Source organism: Siphateles boraxobius, unplaced genomic scaffold, assembly GCF_051911475.1.
Source record: "Siphateles boraxobius isolate OS27281-9 unplaced genomic scaffold, OSU_SipBor_1 100, whole genome shotgun sequence".
Taxonomy (NCBI): domain Eukaryota; kingdom Metazoa; phylum Chordata; class Actinopteri; order Cypriniformes; family Leuciscidae; genus Siphateles; species Siphateles boraxobius.
The window spans coordinates 1,742,544-1,770,133 of NW_027508701.1; the positions used below are offsets into that span (position 1 = coordinate 1,742,544).

A 27,590-nucleotide genomic window follows, 5' to 3' on the forward strand; every position below is an offset into this window, starting at 1 on the left:
AATCGCTCCTCCTCAGCGCCCTCTGGGGTACGACTCTCTGAGGAGGGTCGCAGCGCTGCCAGTTCGGTTGTTCCCTGCCGGTTCGCCGCTTCAGGGCGCCGAGGTGTCAGCATCCCCGTGCAATCCTCTGAGGAGGGTTGTAGAATGGACAGTTCGGTTGTTCCCTGCCGGTTCGCCGCTTCAGGGCACCAAAATGATTGTTCAATCAAATCCAGAGGCCAGTCTCGAGAGACTGGTTCCCTTATCGGAATTTCTGGCAGTGTGGAAACTTCTGCCAAACATTTCTCTATGGGTCCTGCACATAATAGAAAAGGGTTACAGCGGTTCTCATCCGCCCAGATTTCAGGGGGTCCTCCCTACGGTAGTGGACTCACAGCAGGCTCTGGTTATGGAGCAGGAAGTACTGACACTTCTTCAAAAAGGAGCTATAGAAAGGGTTTCTCCTCCCAGCAGAAAGTCAGGGTTTTACAGCCATTACTTCATTGTTCCAAAGAAGGATGGAGGGTTGCGTCCTATCTAGATCTGCGCCATTTAAACAGCAGAGTTCAGAAACTCAAGTTCAGAATGCTTACACTCAAACAGATTGTATCACAGATTCAGTCCGAGGACTGGTTTGTCACAATAGACTTGAAGGACGCGTACTTCCAAGTATCTATCCATCCTCATCACAGGAAGTTCCTGAGGTTCGCTTTAAAAACGGGGGCGAAGCATACCAGTATCGGGTTCTTCCATTTGGCCTAGGTTTATCACCCCGCACCTTTACAAAATGCGTGGATGCAGCTCTGGCTCCTTTGAGACTCCAGGGCATTCGCGTATTATATTATATCGACGATTGGTTGATCCTAGCTCAATTTGAGCATATGGCAGTTCGGCATCGAGATGTCGTTCTGTCTCATTTAAAGATGTTGGGGTTGCCACTCAATGCCAAGAAGAGTGTGATCCTCCCAGCTCAGAGGACCACTTTTCTAGGTGTAAAATGGGTTTATCTAGGCCAGTCACTCACTGTGAAACAGTTTCAGACTGTGGGTCTCATGACAGCTGCGTTCAACGTAATTACTTTTGGCCTTCTGTACATGAGACCCCTGCAGTGGTGGCTCAGGACCAAGGGGTTTTCTCCGAGGGGAAATCCGTTTTCGCATGAGCAAGGTCACTTGGCTATGCCTACGTGCCTCGGTCATGTGGAAGAACCTTGGTTCCTCGCCCAGGCCCAGTGTTGGGGGTATCTTGTCGACGCATAATGCTATCGACGGATGCTTCCCTCACAAGTCGGGAGTGATCATGAGTGGTCGCTCGGCGGAGGGTCCGGACAACACACTGACGATCTCGTATATAAGCAGAGCAGATATCCTGTTGAGGCAGGGGCTGAGGCCCGGGGAATGGAGACTTCACCCCGAGGTGGTGGAGCTCCTATGGGAGATCTTTGGACGATACAACCCATTGCCCGCTATGGTTGTCCCTCACATATCCAGCTCCTCTCGGACTGGACGCTATGGCGCAGGTGTGGCCGAGGCTGCACCTGTACACATTCCCCCCGATATCAATGCTCCCGGGAGTTCTGCTGGGGTGCGACTCTCTGAGGAGGGTCGCAGCGCTGCCAGTTCGGTTGTTCCCTGCCGGTTCGCCGCTTCAGGGCGCCGAGGTGTCAGCGTCCCCGTGCAATCCTCTGAGGAGGGTTGTAGAACGGTCAGGTCGGTTGTTCCCTGCCGGTTCGCCGCTTCAGGGCACCGAAATGATTGTTCAATCAAATCCAGAGGCCAGTCTCGAGAGACTGGTTCCCTTATCGGAACTTCTGCCAAATATTTCTCTATGGGTCCTGCACATAATAGAAAAGGGTTAAACGGAGTTGTGGAAACGGTGGGCTTGGCCTCTGAAGGGGTCCAGCTCATAGAATCCGGTCTCTTGACTGAGGTCGTTGAGACCGTCCTTCAATCCAGAGCTCCTTCCACGAGAAAACTATGTACATTGAAATGGAAACTGTTCTCTACATGGCGTGGAGAACATTTTTTAAATCTTGTTAACTGCCCGGTTGGTACAGTTCTCTATTTCCTACAAGACTGTTTCTCTGCTGGATTATCTCCCTCCACCTTAAAGGTGTACGTAGCGGCTATATCTGCTTATCACCCCTCTCGGGGCTTCTTCTCTTGGGAGAGATCCTCTTATTATTTGTTTTCTCCGTGGTACATTGAGGCTCAGGCCTGCACTGCAATCTAGAGCACCGGCTTGGGATTTGGCCATTGTACTTGAGGGTCTGGCCTTGGCTCCCTTCGAGCCCATCGAGGAGGTTTCAGAAAAATTCCTCACTCTAAAGACTATATTTCTCCTTGCTATTTCGTCTATCAAGAGAATTGGTGATTTACATGCTCTGTCGGTTGCTCATTCATGTCTGGAATTTGCACCTGGTATGGTGAAAGCATTCCTCTACCCTAGACCGGGTTATATTCCTAAGGTCCCACTAAATGTTGGGGGCCCAATAGTGCGGCAGGCCTTTTATCCTCCACCCTTTAATACCCCAGATCAGGAACAGCTTAACCTGTTATGTCCAGTCCGGGCTTTAGATGCCTACGTTCACAGAGCTGCTCTGTGGCGTAAATCTGAGAAATTATTTGTTTGTTTTGGGCCACTCAAGAGAGGATGCACTGCATCTAAACAGGTGATGAGTAAATGGATAGTCGAGGCTATTTCGTTGGCTTATGAAGCGGCCGGACAGCCTTCACCTATGGCTGTGCGGGCCCATTCTACTCGGAGTATGGCGGCCTCTATGGCCTTAATTTCGGGAGTTTCCCTTCTTGACGTGTGTAATGCGGCAGGATGGTCCTCTCTGCATACATTTGTCAGGTTTTATGACCTTGACCTCTCCACTCCTGGGGCGAGGTTGCTTGCTTCTTAGTGTGCGCAGGACTTCACACAGAACGGGCATTTGTCACTATGGCGTAGTGGGTATGGGGTTCCCATCGCGTCTCAAACGCAGCTCGAGTTCCCTTGAAAGGGAACGTCTCAGGTTACGTATGTAACCCTGGTTCCCTGATAGGGAACAAGACGCTGCGTTTGCCTGCCATACTTCCTGCATGCCCTGATCGACTTGCTTTTTCAGAAGCTTTCGCGCTCTGATTTCAGGGCTGCTTTATAGTTTCCTGGTCTATGACGTCACCTATGTCGTAGTGGGCTTCCATTGGATTGATTTTACACGTGCTTCACGACGTAATCATGCAGAGCGTTCCCATCGCGTCTCAAACGCAGCGTCTTGTTCCCAATCAGGGAACCAGGGTTACATACGTAACCTGAGACGTTTTGTCACAGCTTCTATATATGTCTTGTATGCATTTTGATCAGATGATTGAAAATAACACCCGTCCCAGTTTGAAAACGACTCATTAGGCACCACCCATTCTGAGCAACCGGTAAATGTGTTATGTTGAAATATGAACAAATGGAAAAATAAGAATATGAAGTTTTTTTCCTTCTCTATAATCATCTATAAATATCAAAAGGTCAGAAAATACTCAGATTATTCTGCAAGCATGAAGCAACATAGGGCTATTCTGCCCGCAAACACTACGTTACCATCATGATGATGAGAGCAATGACATAGCTCTGTTTCATGATGAACTGTCCAAACAGGACCGAAGCGCTGGGTCCAGGCCGATCAGTGGAAGATAAAGGGTCCACGTCATTCAATATTTCACTGTCTCCGTCACTGCTTTCACTCTCCACATTATGTTCTGTGCATGCATTTAACACACAATCACACACACAGATTCTAAAATGTGAACAAAATAAACTTAATAAATAGATGTGAACAGAGTGTAAACCTCCAGTTTGACGTTTGCAAGCCATTACCTGTATATGTATCTAAGACTGTTGCAATGACAAAATTATATCTAGCTTGCAATAGTTCAGAAACGTTAGTTATCAGCACTCGCCATCAACCCAACTCCTTCCCAGCTCCTATCATCTAGCCTTTAGTCATAGCTGACCTTGTTCTCATTCTCTCTTCTGTCCTGTTGCTTTGTGTGTATTTGGGCACAATGTACACATGAATAAGGTAGACTTTCTATATTTAATTACTTTTTAATGCACAAAAAGAGATCTTCTGTGTGTATGGAGATAAAGCCAGGCAATTTGAGTAGTCATCCTCCAGAATCAGGGAATTCCCCCCAGAACCTTCGCGGTCTTGCCCCGTCCTCTTCCACACCAACACCATAGCCTAAAACATGGCAACAACAGCACAGAAAGCAGATGTTTAAATAATGGTACGATTGTCTTTGAGTTTAAGGCAAGACATTCTGCACTCTGATCTTCATCACTACTGAATTTCTATTCCATGTAGCACTGCAAGTAACTGCTCTAATTATGCGTAAAGGAACACTATGTAAGATTTTTGATCAAAATCAACACTATTTTATATATGTTGTTGATTTGTGTACTTACATTATCCCAAAGGTTTCTAAGAATGTTTAAATCCAGAGAAATAAGCATAACTTGTTGGCAAACTGACTCTGAGATGAGATGGGTCATGTGCTCGTCACATGATAGTGGCGCAGGGAACAGCCAATCACATCATGAAACATGTGCTGCGCCTATATACTACGCCCTAAAAGTATGTACTCTTTTTGTGAAGAAAAAGTAGATACTTTTGAGTGTGTAGCAAAAGAGTACACAAGCTTTGGGACACACTATCACATACAATTGCCTCTTGAACGGTTGCTCTCTGTCGCATTCTGTCACAGTAAACTGACCTGTCAATCATCTTGTCAAAGATAAAATCCTCCAAATTTCCACAATTAGGAAGAGGAAGGCTCAAAGTGGTCAAGGTGGCAGGTTAGGGACAATGTAGACCAGGGGCAAAAAAAATGGAGGAACATTTAAAATACCAGACTGAGGCCTTTCACCTTTTTTACGAAACCTAAACATGGACCTCTTAACACACCTGTTCAGTAAATGGTTGTGTGTCAGGGGCGTTGCTAGGACTTTTTTAGATGGGCTTCAGCCCACTTAAATTTCTACTAAAAAATTCTGATTAGCTCCATAATATGTTCACAAATTCACGATCGCCTTAGTCCCCTTTAAAAAATTTAAAACGGCGGCATGTTTCGGCTCCTCGCGTCTTTTAGTCTGCGTTATTCAGAGTGTTCTTCAATCCGCATCGGCAATTCCGGGGAGCGAATCCCTTTGTAGGTTTCTTGTTTATTATTCCCATGATTATTTCCAGCTGTTTCTTGTTTGCCAATTAGTGATTGTGTACTCACAGACCTCATGTTTCCTGTCAATTTTCTTGCTTTGTTTGTGTCAGCCTTCTGTCGGTGAGTCTCAATCTCACAGTTTAGGCAAGCCAAGTCATCATCTGTTTTTTTTGTTTTGTTTTTTTCTCTTCTGTAATAAACTGTTCTTGGTTTCTACTGGACTAGCCTACAGTTCACTTTACGTGACAGATTGTTTTATAGATAAAATATGCCTACCTCACAGGCTTGAGGGCTTGTCATGGGAATGACAAAGGCTTAAGAAAGTAACAAACCTTCCCTGCTTTATTAACCATGTAAATAATAAGGGCCTATTGCTCGTGATCATCACCTAATGGCAGTGTTTCCCATCGCTGGTCCTGTCCTGTGAATATAGTGGCGAGTGCGCATTTTGCTGTGTGTGCTCGAAATGGATAGTCTTTACAGAGACTTCATGAGAGCAATTCTATCTATATAAATTTTTATTTCTGTTGATAAATTATATCTTACCTCTTTTCTTTCAGGGGGAAAATAGTGAATTTTGGAGAAGCTTGATTGGATGCTGGAGTCTTCAGAATAGTTTTCAACATTTTCCTGAGCATGGTATATATTTGGGTTACAAATGCAGATAAATAGAAAAACATGTACACAATTGCCTTTATTTCAGCAATTCTTTTGGAGTACAAAATAAAACAGGTTTACTCAATTGCATTAAGTAGCAGTAGTATCTGCAGTAATATAATTAAGAGATTCGATTAGGTAGCAGCATTTTGGATATGCTAGAGCAGTGATTCCCAACCCTGGTCCTGAAGTGCCCTAGCACTGAACACTTTAGATGTCTCCCTAATAAAACACACCTGTGTAGCAAACAGCACATTCTAGGGCCCAGTTTAATGATAGGGCTCCCTCTCTGACTGCAAAAGTGAAGAAATATTTGCCTTGCTACATTTCATTTGGATTGTCCAACATTATCATGTCCAACATTATCATGTGGTGATGGCGCAGTGGATAAGACACATGCCTTTGGTGTGAGAGACCCAGGTTCGGATCCACTGTGAGACATCAATGTGTCCCTGAGCAAGACACTTAACCCCTAGTTGCTCCAGAGGCATGTGACCTCTGAAATATTGCTTTGGATAAAAGCGTCAGCTAAATGTAAATTATCAGATAAGGATGCTAAGACAACTGACAAACGTTGGATAGGCAGGACTTATCATTGATCCACAGGCAATTTCTGCCCTGCACCCATATTGAGACTAATCCCTAAGGTTAACACCCAAACAATCCTTAAAAAGGATGTAAATTACAACACATCCATTTCATATTTATTCAAAGAAATAGTGGGTCACATGGGGTCTTAGGCACTCGACGTACACAAGACGTACACTGCAATGACGCTATTTTTGTCGCTCGCACGCACATTTGCACTTATGCAGAAGCAGTGAGTATAAGCCAGGCTTAAGAGGTCATCTCACAATGTCACACTCACATTAAGTGGTGTGACCAATACTCACAATATTAATTTGGTGCCACCTGTGAAACTCCAACATAACTAGGATCTTGTGTGAGGTGAAGTAAAACTGCTACACCTGACTCAACTTATCAGCTCGTTAGTAAACTCCAAGACCTCAAATGAGTGTGTCAGATAAGAGAGACATCAAAAATGTGCAATGTTGGGGTTGGACCAGGGTTTGAAACCACTGTGCTAGAAGTGTTTAAATCATGCTGTAGGAGGGCCACTCTCCTGCAGAGTTCAGTTTCAACTTGCCCTAACACACCTGCCTGGAAGTTTCTAGTTTTACTGAATATTTTGATTAGTTGGTTCAGATGTGTTTAAGTAAGGTCGGAGATAAAAGTCTAGCTTCCAGGAGAACGTGCTAGCACTTCCTGAAATCTTTAGTGAGAGAGTGATGAGGGTGAAATACCCCTCATCCCCATTCAGCTTGCAAACACAAATGTGTATATATATTACTACTACTTCCAAACTCGTACCCCAAGGGGACACCACTGATAAAGTGGGACGCAAAGCCGTGGAACCACCAATCCTCCTTCAGCCGTGTCAGACAACACTTATTATGCGAACATCAAAGGAGCATATCCTTCTATCTGTATTTAAAAGGAGAAGCGACATATGAGGAAGTGAGACGTGAGAAGTGGAATAGCCCACCCTTCCTCATCTGGCCAGTCGCCATGTATGATGTAGAACATCCAACAGTCGAGCCTGGGTGTAAACTGGCAGGGTATCGAGGCCAAAAAACCTTAACAGTCCCTCATGGAGGTCTGGGAGAAATGGTAGAATGGGGGGGTAAACACGTTTATGACCCGCTAATAAACACTCATCCAGTCTGCTTGGAGTGCGCTCCTGTCTCTCCACCGACCAGTCTAGGCTTAATCTGGCGTCGGCGCAGGTCATTACATCAAGTAACTCCCCATACGTGGCTGATGTGGTGGAGGCAGCCTCAGCTAAAACATTTGCTTCGACTTAGAGCTAGATTGACCGTGCAACATGCTCTCGCCCGGACCGGAAGAAGCCGGCGAGCGGGCTTCAGATTTCTGTGCGAGAGCATCGGAACTTTCAACATAGCATTGGGAAAGGAATAGACCCGACCCAAGCTCTTAAGCCAGATCCAGCTGCAAACCCCATGTGTTCATACAACACTCTGCCTCAGCAGTGGCGGCTCCAGCACTGCGGGGCACAGACGCCTGGATCTCGTCCCCCAAAAACAAAGCCAGGCGATAGCAGAGCGTTTTTTTATCACTAGCGGTGGCAGCTAATCAAGATTGGTGTTTTGCACACATACTTCAGACACCGGTCACGCTGGAGGCATCCCTTCAAAGCAACAACACCATGACGCAGTTCGAGTTCCACTTCGAAAGGGAACTCTCCTGACTGCTGTGTCATCAATGTGAGTACTTAACAGCAGCTGTAACTACTAGCCCTGTAACTACATAAAGGTAGAGGACAGGTATTATATGACGTATGGATTTATCTGATGTTAAACTCTGCAGAAAGTGATGGTAGCCCTCCAGAAGCAGATTTGGACACCCCGCCACATAGAAACATGTTTTATTTTTTGTAGCCTCATGTCTGTGCGTGTGTGAAGTGCATCACAGTACCTCCTCAACAGATTGATTCCACTTTTGTAGTAGACTCATGACTGAAAAATACAGCAGTAGGAGCATTAGTGGGTTCATTATTGCAGGCCAGCTGCCATCTTCATGCAGAGCCAGGATATACGGTTCTGACATGTTGGTCTTGATGAGCGCTGTCAAACCAAACAACCTGGTAAACAGACATAGATATTAGATGCAAACAGATCCTGAATATGTTTTAGTAAGATGTTGGACCGACAGCTTCAATGTGCCTTGACCCTGCAAGACTTTGGGACTCTACTGGTGTCATTTTTGAGTTCTATTCATTTTTAAGGGTGCTTTTACACTGCGTTCGTTTGCTGCGGTCCGAGCCCAGGCAAGTTATTAATTGTTTGTTTTCTTTAGTGCGCCAAGCTGTTTGTGAGCGGTTCATCTCGGTGGACTGCGGGGCAAAATGCTCCATAGACAACGTAGTTAAGACTGCACTATTATGTTCTGCTGCCATTAATCCTATATGTGATCGTTTTATTATTTTGATGCATTACTGGGTTTTTTTCTTTAGTTTATTTTGTTTTGTTGAAGCTTGCTTTAAGCCAATGCTGGTGGTCTAAGTGAGTGGCTAGTCTCAGAGCCGTCATTTGATGCGAGACATGCTATCAATTGTGTAATTTAGCCCCTACCTTCTGTAATATTGACACCAGCATTTTGGTCATTGTGCTCTTTGATCAGTGCTTTTCTTAAAGACTGTGAAGAAATGAGCTACATTCTGTTTTGGATTTGTTTTCTGTGATTTAATGCATTGTTTTCATCTTGTTTTACACTCTATTTCTTCTGTTTTATATAGCATATGGCTGTTCTAATGTTTATGCTGAACTGGCAATCTGATGTGAATTCCTTGGGAAACACTAGCCGGTTTAACTTCTGTGACCAGTAATCTGCCAAGTGTTGGTTTCTTTTATAGTCAGAATTTGTTTTATTACAATTTGTTGATACAGGTGTCTGTAGCTAATTGTGAAATTGTATTGTGCCCTTTTTTTGTCTCTTTCAGGAGCTGAAGGCCCCCGGTGTAGGGAAGCTGTCTGGTTGTGCCCTTTCTGGTGGTGGTGTTTCCTTCACCGAGTGTTTTTTCATTGGCACCTGCGTTTCTTTCACTTAGCTAGTCTGAGTGTTTGTGAGGAGTGGTGTGGTCTTAGGATGCTCACTACCCAGCTAGCTCCCTACTGGTAAGCCTCAGCCCGAAAGTGTGTTTTGTGTTTTTGACGCACACTGAAGTAGTGTAAAACTCTTGCTCCTTCAGAGCCAATAGTTTTTTATAAACATTTAAAATAAGTAGGATTGTGAAAAATAAAGTATTTTTGTATTCAGATTCACGTCTCTTGTCCTCTGTGGTAGCGAACCTGTGTGTTCTTGTGAAATTTCCCCGTTCAGTGAAGCGGAGTGGCGTAGTCTGCTTCCTTTTTTATTTTGCTATACTTCTCCCATAAGTGTAACTTTTTCCATACCCCCACCTCGCCACACACTGATTGCACGAACTATGCGCAAATACACTGCAGACTCACTCTTGCCCGTATCCAAGGTAAATCTTCATCCCTTACATATGTTTTATTTAACTGAATACATCATAATCGGCTAAAACGCATGCGCAGGATACTTTACTTCCTGAACAAGTGCACACCCGAGTCCATGTTGCTTTCACATACATGCGAACCGCAGCACGGTTCGGGTGCAACCAAACTCGGACCACCTCCTCCAGGTAGTCTCGGGTTTGGTACCCCAGCGCGCACCCAGGTCCACATGACAATGCTCACATTAGTGATTTTTAGAGATTTAGACGAACCTGGCCCTGTTCCGAACTAAACTGCCAGTTTGAAAGAACCCTTAGTTACTCTGACGCTCTAGAGTGTCAAAGTGCGCACCCTTGACATATCTATCAATAGCTTCGGAATGTATTAAGGTATGAACTTACTTTTTTTTAATAAAAAAACTGACATTAGTCTGCGTAGACTGTGTTGACTTCTGCGAATGGTAAGCCTTCCGTATTTGAATGCAAATCTATAGCATTTACCGCAAAACAGAGAAATGGTATTTTAGCCTATCTAATGATATTAAACGCTGTTGGTGTGATAAAACGCTGTTGGTGTGTGTGTGAACCAATCACAGACCAAAAACTAAAAATGAAGTTGTCAGGTGTCCTAGGAACATAAAAAAGGGGAGAGGTTTGAAATCAATTCCACATGGGATTCCCAAAATGTTTGCGTCTTCCCAGACACAACCTTTTATACACGGTCTTTGGACACCACACACTTGGAGATACACGTATTTGTACTAGATTATTTTCAAAGAAAACATGGCCAAACGAAGATTCACTGCCGAGCAAGCTGCTGATATGATTTTTGCCGAGAGCGATGAGAGTGAGAACGGATCTGATCCAGATCGATTTCATTTAAATGAAGAGAATCAAATTCTGGATGGAATAGATCCATTTGAGGAGTAAGTATGTATGCAATATTGCTGATAATATATTGTCTAATATATATTGTATTGGTCTTTAGTAAAATGATTTTATTGTAGCTTTTCAGAAATAACGGAGCAGTAATCAAATAATGTGCGCCATTACTATTAGTAAGTAGATTTGAAAATGCATGGGCCTTTGTCTGCTACATAAACGGTAGTACAGTAGCCTATTGCTAAAATGTGATTGCAGTTTTGGCCACATGTAGTCCATCTTCATTTATAAGCTTTTTTGTTTACTTTGCTTGTCTATTTTATTGTAATGTTTTTTTAGGGAAATTTTATTGTAGCTTTTCAGAAATAATGGTGCAGTAAGCCTTATCTAAGGCCTGTACTATTTGTCTACATGGGAGGGGGTTTGGTTTAGACATTGTATTTACTCTGTGCATATAATACTATGATGAAGGCTCCAGTAATAATTTTGTAGTTAGAAGTTCTATGACTTGGATATTAAAAATACACACATGATGATGAATAGCTAATCTTTATTTACCACTTTGTAATAACGGCTGTACTTTTGATATTTGGGGATGTAAACTAATGACACAATCTGTGTGTTTTAGTCTAAATCAGGAAACCCCAGAGTAGCCGAGGACATTTGCTGAACCCAGGATCCCCACCGCTCGCCCTCTTACACACAGCACCACTTCTGCTCCTCCTGCAGCCCAGAGATCTAGGTCTCCTCGACCCGGCTCCTCCAGCACTGCCACAGAGCCCCCAAGATGATGGTCTGTGACCCCTACCTTGAGGTTGTGTCGTAGGGGAAGGAGGCCCTTTGTGTCACAGAGTCAGTTTGGGCTCCCCAGTAGGCCAGTCACTTTCACCTGTCAGATGTCCAGCACCACCAGACCAGCCGGAACAAGGATGGAAGATAGAAAAGGATCCCGATGTGGCCCCCATTGCACAAAGGTTTTGCCCCAGACTGGAACCTGGAGTGCAATTGGACACGTCTGTAGAGAAAAGCCCCCTCTGCATTTTCAAGCACTTTTTTAGTGCTGATTCAATCAGGACATTGTGTGCCAACACAAACAAGCTGGCAGAGAGAAACATTGCTGCTGGGAAAAAGTAAAAGTGGACCACCATCAACCCTGCAGAGATGTTCAAATTCATTGGATTAGTTTTGTACATGGGAGTTCTAAAACTGCCAGCAGTAAATGACTATTGGAAGAGGAAAAAAAAAATCTGTGAATTTTCCAAACACAGTCATGAAACTGGATAGGTTCCGTACTGTACCATATCTTGGAATATCCATTTGAGTGACACAGAGGAAGATATTGTAAATGACAGAAAGAAATAGACTCAGCCAGATGAGTATGACACGCTCTTTCGTTTGAAGCCACTGATGACTGAGATAAAGGCCGCCTGTCAGTCTGCCTACCATCCCAAGAAAAAGCTTTCCATTGATGAGAGGATGGGGGCCACCAAGGCAAGAACTGGAATGACCCAGTACATGAAAGCCAAACACACCAAGTGGGGGATAAAGCTATTTGTGCTGGCAGACTCCAGCAATGGCTATACCTGACTTCAACATATACACAGGTAAAATCCGGTTGGCCTCTGGCCAAATCTCTAGGGCTCTCATTTGACTCTGTGGTGGAATTGACGAGGCCATCTTTCCTAGGCAGTGGTTATCACCTCTACTGTGATCATTTTTAAACCAGCCCAAAACTCTTCAGGCACCCTGCTGTCCCTCAATTTTGGAGCCTGTGGTACCATACGTCAAGGGAGGAAGGAGGCTCCAAAAACAAACATAAATCAACTGACCAAGAAATACCCTTGAGGATCTCTCAGGTGGATGAGAGAAGATAACCTTGTCTTCACCAAGTGGATGGACAACAGGGAGGTGGCAATGTGTAGCAGTGTCCATGTTGCTTATGATGGGGACACTGTCTAGAGGAAGCAGAAACATAGGGATGGATCCTGGAAGACAACAAACATACCAGTGCCAAAACCTATTGTGGATTACAACATGTACATGGGGGGAGTGGACTTATCAGACCAGCTGATACAGTACTACTCAGTTCATCACACAACCAGAAGATGGTACAGAACCATGTTCTTTCATTTTACTGACATTTCTGTAACCATTGGCTATATAATATACAAAGAAATACAAAAGCTGAGGAACACGCCAGCCAACTAGCTCATCACCCACAGGGCCTACGTGGAGCAGCTTGTGGCTGAGCTGTGTGGTAAATCTCAAAACCAATTGCAAGGCTGAGGTGTGAGAAATGTAAGGCAGATGGGGTCCCAAGAAAGGACATTTGATGGAAATGTAATGAGTGTGATGTGCCACTCTGCCTACAGCCAGAGTGTAACTGCTTTCACATGTGACACAACATGTAAGAATAATGTTGAAAGACTGATGTGCAAATGCAGTGCACAGTGCCATCTAGAAGTTGTTTTTGGATGTGTTTGGTAAATTGAGACAGAATATTCAATTCAAAATGAACATTTATGTTGCCTTAACATTTTCTTATAATTTCTGTTCCCCCCCCCCAAAAAAAAAAAAAACGTATGGTGACTAGTCACAGAAATAATTTTGTTTCTTTAAATTTTTTCACCCCATTTTTTTACAGGTGTTCTAAAGCCTTTTAGGAATCAATATTTGATTTAAAATCCCCTATTAATTTATGGTTAAAAATTGAACTTCCATTTTTGTTTTTCTTGGTGATATATCACATCAAAACACATACAAGTGTCTCAAAAAGTGTATTGTCAATGCATCCACATTGTAGCGGAGAGTCTATAGAATCCAGAAATATAACTCTCTTCACAAAATTGACCATTCCAGAAGCCATAATTTCAACTTAGTTCTAGGTGGACTTAAAACCCCTTAGACTTTGAATACTAAATACAGTTCCCTTTCAGTCGATAACTTCAGACGTAGTCGACGGTCAACTGAATGGGGATCACGCCAGGGAGCCTATCATCTTCGAGTACTATTGAACGAGCCAATGTAATTGGTGTGTGTGATTCGCATCACACACTCCGCCCCCGCTGCGTGGGTATAAATACGGAAGTGGATGCACACACTAGTTGCCTTTCGCTTCGGAGCCAATCGTTTGATGTCTCTGAGAGTGCTGTTGTTTACAACGAGCGAGTCTGTCAGTGTTTTTCAGGAAGACTCTCCCAGTGCTGGTGTTCTACAGCGCGAGTGCAGCGGTGATCGCGAGCTTTGAGCTCTCAACTGCTGTTTTAAAAGCAACAAATTCTAAATGTCTGTGTGTGTTGGCGGCTGGTTAGAGGGCGGAAAACTGAGTGCTTCACTGTTTCAGTTTACTGTTGCCGCGGTCATTCCCCTGTGTGCTCCGGCACTGGTGACGGCCGCGGGGGAGGAGTGTGTGATGCGAATCACGCACGCCAATTACATTGGCTCGTTCAATAGTACTCAAAGATGATAGGCTCCCTGGCACTATCCCCATTCAGTCGACTACGTCCTCCGTTCCCTCCTTCAGGGAACGGTGGGTTGCATACGCAACCAGGACGTTCTCCTTCGTTCTCTCCCTGTTTGTTTCTATGGTTACTGATTGTGTTAGTTGATTCCATGTGTGTCTTGTTAATCAGTCTAATCAGTTCCTTTCTGTTGCTGGTGTATTTAAGCCTGAGTTTAATCCTTTCGTCGTCCCTTTTAGGATGGTTGTTATGTCCTGAGTGTCTTTGTAAGATTGATTTTATGATTAATGAATACTGCTGAATATAGATCCTGTTTCCTCTTTGCTGCAACCAGACCCGTGACAAAACGACAGAAAACTTAAAGATGGATCGACCAGCAGTGCGTTTACGATGTCTGGATCAGGACAAGCTTTTCCTCGAGGCTCACACCGCTGCATTCCTCGACCTGGCGGGCCTTACCTTCTTCCCTGATTGATCATTGAATGTCTTTTTCCTCACAAGCCTTAACACGAAGACAAAGGCACGTCTGTCCGGTGTGGGAAAATTTTGCTGCATTTTTGGAGTGGGTGCTGGCTACCTGTGGGCCGCAGTTCACATCGACCTTTCCAGTGAATGTGAAATCGAGTCCGTTCCAGAGTCTCGTCACATTGTGGACACCCTTCCAGAGTCTCGTTCCGTTATAGCTGCTGTTGGAAACTCAGAAGCGAAGACCAGGAGACTTGGTTGTATCTTCAGTAGGGATGGGAATCGAGAAACGGTTCTTCTTCAGAACCGGTGCCCAGTGAACCAATTCCTTGGAACCGTTAGTATGCCTGCTTAACGATTCCGCTTATCGGTTCCGCTCGTTGCAAATGTGTCATGACGTCACACACGCGCTGCCTTGTTTTGGTTCAGAACACAGCAAACATGGCATCGAGGCAGAAGCGCTCTAAAGTTTGGTTCTATTTTACGCGAAAAGACGACAATATGAGTCGCCGTCTAGGGCTTAAATCAAACTTCATTCACGCACACATATATGAAACACTTGCATACACGTATGCTAAGTAGTCAAACATATGTACACTGCTGAATGCTCAAAAAAAAGTATATGAAATGCACAACGACACACCTAAAGTCGCTCACGCAAATACAAGCAAACTCTACACACACGAGATGCGCGGAACTCTTCTCCAGGCACATACTCATATGAGACACGCGCGCACACACAAACTCTCCGCGCACCTCATATGAGACGCGAGCACACACACTCAAACTCGCGCACATACTCAATGAGAGTATGACGGCGCCTCATAACATTATGGTCACTTGCAACACTTGTTTAATTTCCATTTCGTCAAAGGGGGGAACTACCTCCAATATGCAGAAACATTTGACCAGACACACAACATGAATAGACTTTAGTCCCATGAAACTTAAACTGGAATGTCATTGTTTCTGTCACTGCGACAGGCGAACACGCACACGCACGCACACATCACCTTTGAAGTAAAATTGAAAATTGAGGATGCAGTGCATGTAATGCATCAAGATATCGAATTGAACTGAATCGATGACATGATAATCGTAATCGAACCGTGAGACCAGTGTAGGTTCACACCCCTAATACTCTGTGCTGTGTCAGCGAGTTAATAATAATTAACAAACAAATAAGTGAAGTTATAAGTTCAATAAGTTAATACAAACAAACAAATTTGTACTTATTCCCTCACCCAATGAGAATCGATAAGAGAATCGATAAGGAATCGAATCGATAAGCAATATCGATAATGGAATCGGAATCGTTCAATTCTTATCAATTCCCATCCCTAATCTTCAGCAGGATTCTTTATTGAGAACACGAGCTGTTGGTAGCTGCAGTCATCAACTCTGACTAAGGGAACTTTACATGGTATTTTATAGGCATTCAGTGGGCAGTACTTAAAAGTGCTGACAGTCCTTAAAAGTGTTGACCTTACACACAGCCTTAAGGTGACCATTAAATTGAATCATCTAAAGACAATACTGGCAATTACCCCAGACTGAAGATAATGGTACCCCCCCCAAATTGTATAAACATCACATGGTCACAAGAACTAAGACTATGTAAACATTCACACATAGTTTGACTGTAAGTAGGAAGATCAAAAACAGACAAAAAAAAAAACTTACTGGAAACTATATTGAACCTAATCCGAAAATTGATTCCATCATATTCACCTTGAATGCTCAATACAGTGTAGTTCATCTTAGTTTTTCATGTGATGTTATGTAAGACGTAGGATCAGCTGATCTTAAACAGATTCTTAAATTTGTAACCGCACACCACACTTCCAGTCTCATCCCATCATGTCTGCCATTCCCGAGTCTTGTCCCGTCATGGCCGCCATTCCCGAATCTTGTCCCAAGATGGCCAGCATTCCCGAATCTCATCCTAAAATGGCTGCCGCCACGCCTGAGCCCTCGGTCAAGATGGCCGCCACCACGCCTGAGCCCTCGGCCAAGATGGCCGCCGCCACTTCTGAACCCTCGGCCAAGATGGCCGCTGCTCTTGAGCCTCCAGCCAAGATGGCCGCCGCCTCTCCAGAGTCATCAGCCAAGACAACTCCAGTCCCCGTCCAGAGTCCCGAGACAACTTCAATCCCTATTCAGAGTCCCGAGACGACTCCTGTCCCCTTCAAGAGTCTGAAATTGACTCCAGTCCCTTAGCCTGCTCCAGCCTACAAGCTTGCCTCAGAATCCCTCCTGGCCTACAAACACCTAGCTCGCCTCCCCCAAATACAATTGGTGGGGGGGCTATATGCCCATTGCCATAGTAGCCAAGCATGGGTCCCTGATAAAGGCCACGAAGGTGGATCCTCCTGGATCTCCCAAGTTGTCGGCTCCGCTATGGTCTCCCGAGTTGCCGGCTCCACCCTGGTCCTCTGAACCGCAAGCACCACTCTGGGCCCCTGAACCACCCAAGTTTTTTATTCATGACTTTTCCCTCTTTTACACTCTGTATTGGCAAACTAGGAAACGCTAGTTTCCTACTAGGCCTACAACTAGGTCTACTCATCATTTCAAGGTAATGTTATCCAGACTAAACTGTCATGCTAAAATTGTGTTTTAATAAAAGGAGTTCTAGGCTTCATATTGGGGGGGGGGGGGGTACCCTTTCCTTTTACTTTATGGAGTCGTGTATCTTGTTAGTGCATTACTAAGCTTTTCCTGTTCATTTGGATTGTTTGCCTGGTTGGACTGTCTTACTGGATTGAACCCTAATCCGTCTTCCGACCCTGTCTTCGTATTTGCCAAATAAATCTTGCATTCTTATTGCTGACCCTGTTTGAACTTAAATTAGATAGAGGAAATAGTCAATTCAGGGAGTCGATTCCATATAGTGGGACTCGAAGTCGACTCAGAAAAACCTATTATCTCCTCAGATTGTTCTGATCCACCTTATTTTTATCGTAAAAGTAGGCGCAGACATTTTTACCTTGAATATGCAGTTTTGTGTCAGATGTTTCCAGTTATTTATGCTGAACAAAAACATGCTGCTTGCTCCTAATAACATGCTCCTGATTAAAAAAATAATAATAATAGTACACATACATAAGTGCCCAAAACTCAATATACAGGCACTAATTGTCATCTTTTGTAAAAAAAACACTACACCAGTTTTGAATCCCCGGACAATTTAACAAGGCAATAAAGAAGCTTTTTGGAAAGAAGTGAAAGAGGAAGCTATTAAAATCAGTGTGGTATTATATAAAGAAAGAAGTAATTAAATAAGACTACTCTGATAAGTGTAAGATTTAAATCATATGTGTAATGTGTGTGACTTGTTGATTATGCTTCTTCATAGTAAAACACACTTGTACAGCATGCTTGATGTCAATAACATTGGCTTTTAGTGAATGATATTGGTTTACTTGGTAGAGATCTGACCCAGACAGCAACAGAGTGTCGGCCCACATCTGGGCCACATCTGGTATATGTGGATTCCACGCGTACCAGATGTGGGCCGGATCTGGGCCGACACTGTGTTGCTGTCTGGGGCACTGCACCTGGCAAAGTCATCCTGTGGAGGAATGAGCTGTTGGAAGAGGGGCAGCTGGTAGAGGTAGAGGATAAGGATGTGTCCTCCACTGAAGATGGTCATCATTACACACAAAGAGCTGTAGTGCAGCAGAGAGATGGTGTAGTCCAATACCCAGGACCACACAAGGCCAAGAAACACCATGAAATACAGTGCTGACGTCAGGGAGGGAAACGTTATACCTGTCAAAATATGTAACATCATTGACTGCATCTATAGATAATTTTCCTGAATGCATGCACGTTCATCTCTATATGCATTACCTGCCAGTCCTAATAGAACAGTCACCAAAACTTTTCCAGCAGTGTTCATTACAGAAGACATGAGGAGTCTCAGACCAGTCATAAACATGATGAGTTTCTGCAGAACGTCGGGAGAGGAGGCAGGAGCGGTGTGGCTCTCAACAGAGGTGTCAAAAGAGGAACCCTCAGACATTCCACCCTCTCCTTCATACACTGAGTCTGAAATCTCTTCTTCAGAACCCTGTCAAATTAGAACACAGGATAAAAGCAGCTAACACTAAAAATAGAAACAAAATAAATACAACAAAAAACATTATTCCTTATAATCATTTCAGTTACATAACAAAGTAGCCAGTAAGTTTTGGATGCTTTAATCAATGAACCTTTCAGCAAAGTTTAGTTCCAGCCATGCTTTAATTTTCAAGTAAACCCAGAGTCCTTGATCAACCGGCCCAGGTGTGTTTGATTTGACTCACAGAAAGCTGGACCTGCAGCAGAAGGACTGAGCAGAACCGCTCTACAATAGCAAGACTAGCTGCTCATTACCTCAGTCTCGTAGAGCTGCCGGCTGTTTTCACTGTGATGTGGCTTCTTGGGCCTACACCGGCGAATGATGAACAGTGTAGACAGGAACACAGCAAAATCTGGCATTAGCAGGCGTATTATGTTAAGTGTGTTCACATCGCTAAACCTGGAAAGATTTTAAAAAAAGTGTCACTTACAAAAAGAAAATATACTGGAATCATTGAGACCGTTTAAGCAGAAAACACAATAGAGAAAAAAAAGATTCCCCATAAACATATTTATAATTTAGGAGGGGGGAGGTGCGGGTGCTGGTAGACTTGCATGGGATGCTGGTTTTCTGCTTAAGCTCTGCTTTTTTGTTCTGAATTTGAAATGTGTTGTTATTGCAATGGAGTCAGAGTCATTTTTTAAACTTGTCTCCCTTTTACAATTTTTACACGTCTTCAATCTTGTAATCAGTCATTGACCTCATTCAGGGGCTGTTTAGACGACACAGTTTTCAACTAAAAACCTAAAACTTTTTTATGCGTTTTGGCCGCTCATTTGCATGTCAACGGCGCTTTTGGTGCCTGAAAACGCAAACTTTTAAAAATGGGTTTCAAAGTGGAAGTTTTAAGAAACCGTCTCTGTGTGACGTGACGGCCAGATGTTTTCTGATCACAACGCGCTCTACCGTTAGCTTTGTCATCGCACAAAGAGTGGGTGATCTAAAATGAGTGGATGTCTCCTGCTTGGTGTTTGGAGCACATGATTACAGTGTTTTTGAGCTCAGGAGGGGCTACCAAGTAAAATGTTTCTAACCCTTTTAAGGCTAAGAAGGTTACACTACAGGCTTCTTCTCAAAACATAATTGGCCAAATATATGACACAATTGCTGAATTCAGAACCGCTACTATTATACTACTCTTTCTACTAGTATACTACTCTGTCTACTAATACAATTTCTTTTCAGGACAGAAATAGTAGTATAGTTGTGGTCAGAATTAATGGCACCCCTGGTAAATATAATCAAAAATGGCTGTAAAAAGTAAATCTGCATTGTTTATCCTTTCATTAATTCTGACCACCACTGTAGTATGCTATTATGTGGTTCTGAATTCACCAATTGTCTTGTTCCCTTCATCTTATGGAACTGAGGTTCCCATTCAGTCGATAACGTCAGACGTAGTCGACGGTCGACTGAATGGCGATCCCCCATTCAGTCGACCGTCGACTACGTCCTCCGTTCCCTCCTTCAGGGAAACGGTGGGTTGCATACGCAACCAGGACGTTCCCTTTCAGTCGATAACGTCAGACGTAGTCGACGGTCGACTGAATGGGGGATCGCCATTCAGTCGACCGTCGACTACGTCCTCCGTTCCCTCCTTCAGGGAACGGTGGGTTGCATACGCAACCAGGACGTTTCATGCATAACCAGTGCATAACCGTTCTTTTACTTTGAAAAAAAGAGGTTAATGGGGAGAAAAATAAAAGGTTGATATTTTTGCTGGTTTTTAATAATTATATTATACTTTAGTTATTAGTTATTAGTTATTTAGCATTTATAATGCCAGACTTAATTCAATAAAATTGAGATTTGAAATTGAAAGAATTCATCTTTCATACCTGACAATGCCGAGGTGAAAGTAAATGTTGTCCCATGGCCCAGTCACTGATGAATAAAAAGCACACATTATGCATGGATAATTTAGGGTAAATAGAAAACATGAAAACTTTTCAAAAAGCTGATGAATATGGAAGCCCTTTTCCACTTCAAAGTAATTAAAGTGATTAGAGACTTCTTGTAATCGTGACTTTACACTCATCCATTCATTCCCCTAATCACTTAGGGATAATGACACCTATATGACACTTACATCGTTTTGAATTTTAATATTTTTTTTTACTTGAATCCTGGACATTTGATATTTAACAAAATTGTTGATTTTTTGGCATAGATTTTCTAGATATGAATTTTCAAAAAGCAATATTTGTTCTGAATTCTTTAGACTGAAAAAAAAAAAGTTTTTAAAAATACAGCTTCACATTTTACAGATTCAGAACATCAAATTTAATATTCTAAAATTCAAAACGCAGAAATGAACCTTACCATGAGGAAGAGTAAGTGTCACACACATCTCTATAAATATATATTTCGGCGTTATTCTGTATTCGTAAACATCAGATCCAAGAAGGATATTATTTCAAACACTCCTGAAGTTTTGAGCTCAAGAAATGGACATCACAAATTATCATTCAGATACGTGGAACATAGCATTGTGGTTACAAATTATAGATATCATAGATATCTAACAAACTGTAATTTGTAATTGAACCAGTAATGAACCATTTTAAGATATGTAAAAAAATGGTAAAATGGTAAAATGATTCTGCTTCAGCTGTGAATGTGTTTACAGGACAGTGAAATTGTCACAGCTCGACGGTCGACTGTGACCGCGCCCACCCCTAGGACCCAGAACCACCTCAAGGAGCTAACAGAGACCAGACAGACGAGGCAACAGACCGAGTGAGGTACAAGTAATCTTTTATTTATTAAAAAGGAAAAAGTCCTAGCTAAAATACTCTGGGTCTTCCAGGTCTCCTAACCAGCAGCGGATTAAAGGAAGGGGAGGAGGCCCGCCCAGCAGGGTCGAGCTCCAGCTCGCACCAGGGCTCTTCTTGGCCCAACAAGATAAAGGGGGAGGGGGGGGGGGGCCCTCGTTAGAGTAATTCCAGACAATGGTAGATGAGGCTTACAACTGGATGGGCCTACTTCGGCCAGAGGAGGTAGTTAGATCGGTATGGTTCCTCTTCAGACTTCAAGCAACAGGACAAGGGCATACAGCTGGGTGGACACACTCAAGCCAGACGAGGTGAGTAGGCGGGTATGGTTCCTCTTTAGACGAACTTCAAGTAACAGGACAGGGGCGTACAGCTGGGTGGACACACTCAAGCCAGACGAGGTGAGTAGGCCGGTATGGTTCCTCTTTAGACGAACTTCAAGTAACAGGACAGGGGCATACAGCTGGGTGGACACACTCATGCCAGATGAGGTGAGTAGGCCGGTATGGTTCCTCTTTAGACGAACTTCAAGTAACAGGACAGGGGCGTACAGCTGGATGGACACACTCAAGCCAGACGAGGCGAGTAGGCCGGTATGGTTCCTCTTTAGACGAACTTCAAGTAACAGGACAGGGGCATACAGCTGGGTGGACACACTCAAGCCAGACGAGGTGAGTAGGCCGGTATGGTTCCTCTTTAAACGAAATTCAAGTGGCAGGGCAATTGCGTACAGCTGGATGGACACACTCAAGCCAGACGAGGTAAGTAGGCCTGTATGGTTCCTCTTCAGACAAACTTCAAGTGACAGAACAGGGGCGCACGCTGGATGGACACACTCAAGCCAGACGAGGTGAGTAGGCCGGTATGGTTCCTTTTCAGACGAACTTCAAGTGACAGAACAGGGGCGTACGCTGGATGGACACACTCAAGCCAGACGAGGCGAGTAGGCCGGTATGGTTCCTCTTTAGACGAACTTCAAGTGACAGAACAGGGGCGCACGCTGAATGGACACACTCAAGCCAGACGAGGTGAGTAGGCCGGTATGGTTCCTCTTCAGACGAACTTCAAGTGACAGGACAGGGGCGTACAGCTGGATAGACACACTCAAACCAGACGAGGTGAGTAGGCCGGTATGGTTCCTCTTCAGACGAACTTCAAGTGACAGAACAGGGGCGTACAGCTGGATGGACACACTCAACCCAGATGGGGTAAGTAGGCCGGTATGGTTCCTCTTCAGACGAACTTCAAGTGACAGAGCAGGGGCGCATGCTGGATGGACACACTCAAGCCAGATGAGGCGAGTAGGCCGGTAGTAGGGGGAGCCCCTCGTTTGAGTAATTCCAGACAATGGTAGATGAGGCTTACAACTGGATGGGCCTACTTCGGCCAGACGAGGTAGTTAGATTGGTATGGTTCCTCTCCAGACTTCAAAAAACAGGACAGGGGCATACAGCTGGGTGGACACACTCAAGCCAGACGAGGTGAGTAGGCCGGTATGGTTCCTCTTTAGACGAACTTCAAGTAACAGGACAGGGGCGTACAGCTGGGTGGACACACTCAAGCCAGACGAGGTGAGTAGGCCGGTATGGTTCCTCTTTAGACGAACTTCAAGTAACAGGACAGGGGCATACAGCTGGGTGGACACACTCAAGCCAGACGAGGTGAGTAGGCCGGTATGGTTCCTCTTTAGACGAACTTCAAGTAACAGGACAGGGGCGTACAGCTGGGTGGACACACTCAAGCCAGACGAGGCGAGTAGGCCGGTATGGTTCCTCTTTAGACGAACTTCAAGTAACAGGACAGGGGCATACAGCTGGGTGGACACACTCAAGCCAGACGAGGTGAGTAGGCCGGTATGGTTCCTCTTTAAACGAAATTCAAGTGGCAGGGTAATTGCATACAGCTGGATGGACACACTCAGGCCAGACGAGGTGAGTAGGCCTGTGTGGTTCCTCTTCAGACAAACTTCAAGTGACAGAACAGGGGCGCACGCTGGATGGACACACTCAAGCCAGACGAGGTGAGTAGGCCGGTATGGTTCCTTTTCAGACGAACTTCAAGTGACAGAACAGGGGCGCACGCTGGATGGACACAATCAAGCCAGACGAGGTGAGTAGGCGGGTATGGTTCCTCTTTAGACGAACTTCAAGTGACAGAACAGGGGCGCACGCAGAATGGACACACTCAAGCCAGACGAGGTGAGTAGGCCGGTATGGTTCCTCTTCAGACGAACTTCAAGTGACAGGACAGGGGCGTACAGCTGGATAGACACACTCAAACCAGACGAGGTGAGTAGGCCGGTATGGTTCCTCTTCAGACGAACTTCGAGTGACAGAACAGGGGCGTACAGCTGGATGGACACACTCAAGCCAGACGGGGTGAGTAGGCCGGTATGGTTCCTCTTCAGACGAACTTCAAGTGACAGAGCAGGGGCGCACGCTGGATGGAAACACTCAAGCCAGATGAGGCGAGTAGGCCGGTATGGTTCCTCTTTAGACAAACTTCAAGTAACAGGACAGGGTCTGGATGGACAGTCAAACCAGTTGAAATGAGTAGGCCGGTATGGTTCCTCTTCAGACGAACTTCAAGATAACACGGGACAAAGACTTACGATTGAATGGACCCGCTCTGGTCGATAAAAGTTGGGTTTTACACTGATCCTCAGCGGACACGCCCTCAAGCTGGGCTGATCTTCTCCATTCCCCTTTGACTGGACAGCACCGTGAGGGTCAGAATTGTGAGCAACAGCAAGGTTATGTTCCACACTCAAAACTTTCCACTTCAACAAAACTTCTGTGACACACATCAACTTCAACACTGCAATCCGCACACTGGGTGAAATAAGGCCATCGCTCACACTCTAACCTGACTCCTCTGCCACAATCCGGAACGGGGTCTGGGTATACGAGGGGTGAACTGGAGGCCCAGGAGACACACAATTACGGTTTACTTTACAGCACTTTGTCCAAGCGCACTGGGACAGCGGTCTGGGATAGGGGTGATGCAAACACAAAACACTGGGAGAAGAGAGCAAAAGATCATGAGCCAGTTATCCCCAAGACTGGATTTTTTAGACGCAGACGCAGTATTTCTTTCTCCATTAACACATCTTCCATTCCCCTTATCCATATAACAGCAGTACTGAAGGTTTAGATAAGGTCAATGAGTACTTATCTTTCTAAAGTGCAACGATGTCTTCCAGTTCACCCGATTTCTCTCCCTCCAGTTAGAACAACACTCCTCAATGACCTTCCTTGGAGACGATGAATAATAGCCAGCCCATGAACAAAACTCAGACCGTATCGTCCTGTCTCTCCAGCTGAATTGGACACCCTCTTCAGTCTCAGCGATCCATTTTTATCAGTCGGATTCCTCATACTAGGGATGGGCGTATCTATCCTGTGGTATCGATAGATCGATATACTCACGCTACTCATTTGGCATTGATTTCCTTAAAAAAATATCGATATAAACTAAAAAATTATAATTGGGGGTGTATGTATCACTTTCAGCTGTTTTAGATTACTTCCTTGAATTACTATGTGCCGGGACACCCCTGGCTGTACCTGGCGGCGTATTGAGCTGGCTCATGTCACGTGACAGGAGACGAGCGAATGAGCGACACAGCCGACGATTACACACACACAGTCCAGCAAGAAAGCGGGAGGCGGTGGCGGAGGGAAAGAAGAGTATGATATAGCAGACAAAAAATGAAGCGTTGTGTGGTGTTATTTTTCACCAGTCGATAAACTCACGGCAAGGTGCCAAGTGTGTGATAAAAAAGTTTCCCACAGCAGCAACACAAATAATTTATTCAAACATCTAAAGACGACGCACCCCGAGTGCCACAGTGACCATTGAAAAAAGACAGACTGCTGTGAAAGTCCAGTGTCCTGCACCACCCGCAGCCCAGCAGAAGACCCTGCACGAGAGTCTGCAAAATATTCAAGTGTATCCAGGTACAGTACAGACTTGACAGTGGAGTGATTAATTGTATAAATACCGGTATTACGATCACAATCTAATTTTAACAGACACTTCAGGTGAAGGGGATATAGCCTAATCCCGCTATATCCAGTAACGTTATATCCAGTAACGTTACTGTCCAGTTGTTGATTAGCCTGACGTTAGTTAAAACAGGCCTTGGTTTTTAGTAATGTTTACTGAATGTTTTGTTAAAGTAATTATCCGAAATTCTAATAATTTCCACACCTAACGGGGAATTTATTGAAGTTGAAAAGTCCCTTGTCGGAAATCCATGATGACAGGTGAAATTCCCAAACTGTACGAGCAAGCACAAAAAACAGTGAAGGACTCCATACAATCAGCAAGCAGTGTGGTTTTAACAACCGACATGTGGACTGCAAGAACCACCGAAGCTTATTTGACTCTGTCAGGACATTTTATTGACAAGGACTGGAAGATGCTGTCTTGCAATCTTACAACTATCCATATAGCTGTGCAGCACACAGCAGACAATATATCTCAACTCCTCACAAAAATAACTGATGAATGGGGCATCACCAGTAAGGTTCATGCAGTTGTTACAGACAATGGAGCCAATATGGTCTCTGCTGTGCGTAAAACTGGTTGGGAACATATTCCTTGTTTCTCTCACAAACTTAACCTCATTGTGAAGGACTCCATTAAGGCTGACACAAGTCTTGAGTCCAGCTTGGAGAAATGCAGTGCTATTGTTCGGTTCTTCCACCACAGCACCAGAACAACTGACAAACTAACAGAAGTACAAAATCAGTTGAACTTGCCACAGCATAAACTAATCCAAGCAGTGGATACTAGATGGAACTCGGTGTTGTACATGATTGACAGACTGTATGAACAACAACAAGCCATCACAACTGCACTTTGTCTTCTTGGGAGAAACAACATGTGTTTAAGTGATGGAGAATGGTCCCACATCAGGCAGGCCATTGATGTCCTCAGGCCTTTTGAAGAGGCCACTAAGGAGGTTTCAGCAGAGCAGTATGTGACCATTTCCAAAGTCATACCTCTGGTCTCTCTTCTCCAGCAAGCAACCACATCTGCTGGGCAGAGTAACAGTCTGGCTTCACAACTTGAAGCACAATGCAAGCGACGGATCCAAAACATTGAACGCAACCACACTCTTGCAGTCAGCACCTTTTTGGACATTCGCTTCAGAAACATTGTGTTCTGTGATTCTGCAAATGTGGAAATGATAAAATCACGGATCATCACAGAGATGCAAGCCATGGCTTGCGCTGAAACACAGTCAACCAGACATGAAGCCGCTGCGACTGCATCAACTGTGACACAAGTGACCCAAGGGTCACCTGCTGAGTGTTCATCATCCAAGGGATTATGGCAGGAGTTTGACAGTCGGGTTGAGGCTTTTCAGAGCAAACGTACAACAAACACAGATGCATATATTGAAATGAGAAGATACATGGAGGAAAAGGTGATCCCAAGGAGTGAGGACCCTTTGATTTGGTGGAAAAAAAATGAAATCACATTTCCACTGCTGAACAAAGTTGCGAAAAAATACCTCGGAACTGTTGCAACGTCTGTTCCAGCAGAGAGACTCTTCTCTAAGGCCGGAGAAATAATCAGCCAGAGGCGTAATCGTCTTAAAGCAAAACTGCTTTTTCTGAACACCAATCTGAAGCTTCAGTAAAGTGTGACGACATATCTCGAGTGCACTAAAGGCGTGACAGTTTTCTAGTTCATTTTTCCAAGCTCATTTTCTCAGGGAACAACTGTCTTTGTTAAGCAGGTTTATAGGATAAGTAAATCCTAGTTTATTATGATCTTTATGAGTCTTGTTTTTGCTTCAGTGAAGTGTTACATGTTTACTTCTACAAAAGAGGCTTGAAACATAAAATTGTTGTGATGTATTAGTTTTTTTGTTTGCTTTTTTTTTAGCTTTTTCTACCAAGATTGGTCTTTTTTCTTTATGAGAAATAAGAAAAGTGGAAATGTGTCTTATTCATATTTAATTTAATTTATTTATTTCATATTTATGTTATTTAA

General features: G+C 44.2%; 1 protein-coding gene across 1 annotated transcript in view; it reads right to left on the minus strand.

Annotated features, from left to right (window-relative positions):
• The window catches only part of LOC143747042 (piezo-type mechanosensitive ion channel component 2), a 148,781-nt gene extending 129,586 nt beyond the window's left edge, over positions 1–19,195 (minus strand). The window contains 7 exon segments of the mRNA XM_077239493.1: positions 3,562–3,719; positions 4,078–4,204; positions 5,727–5,810; positions 8,334–8,499; positions 18,242–18,455; positions 18,537–18,756; positions 19,062–19,195. Of these exon segments, the coding sequence (XP_077095608.1) occupies positions 3,562–3,719; positions 4,078–4,204; positions 5,727–5,810; positions 8,334–8,499; positions 18,242–18,455; positions 18,537–18,756; positions 19,062–19,166 (1,074 nt within the window). The 5' untranslated portion in view covers positions 19,167–19,195.
• Between the last annotated feature and the right edge of the window lie 8,395 nt (positions 19,196–27,590).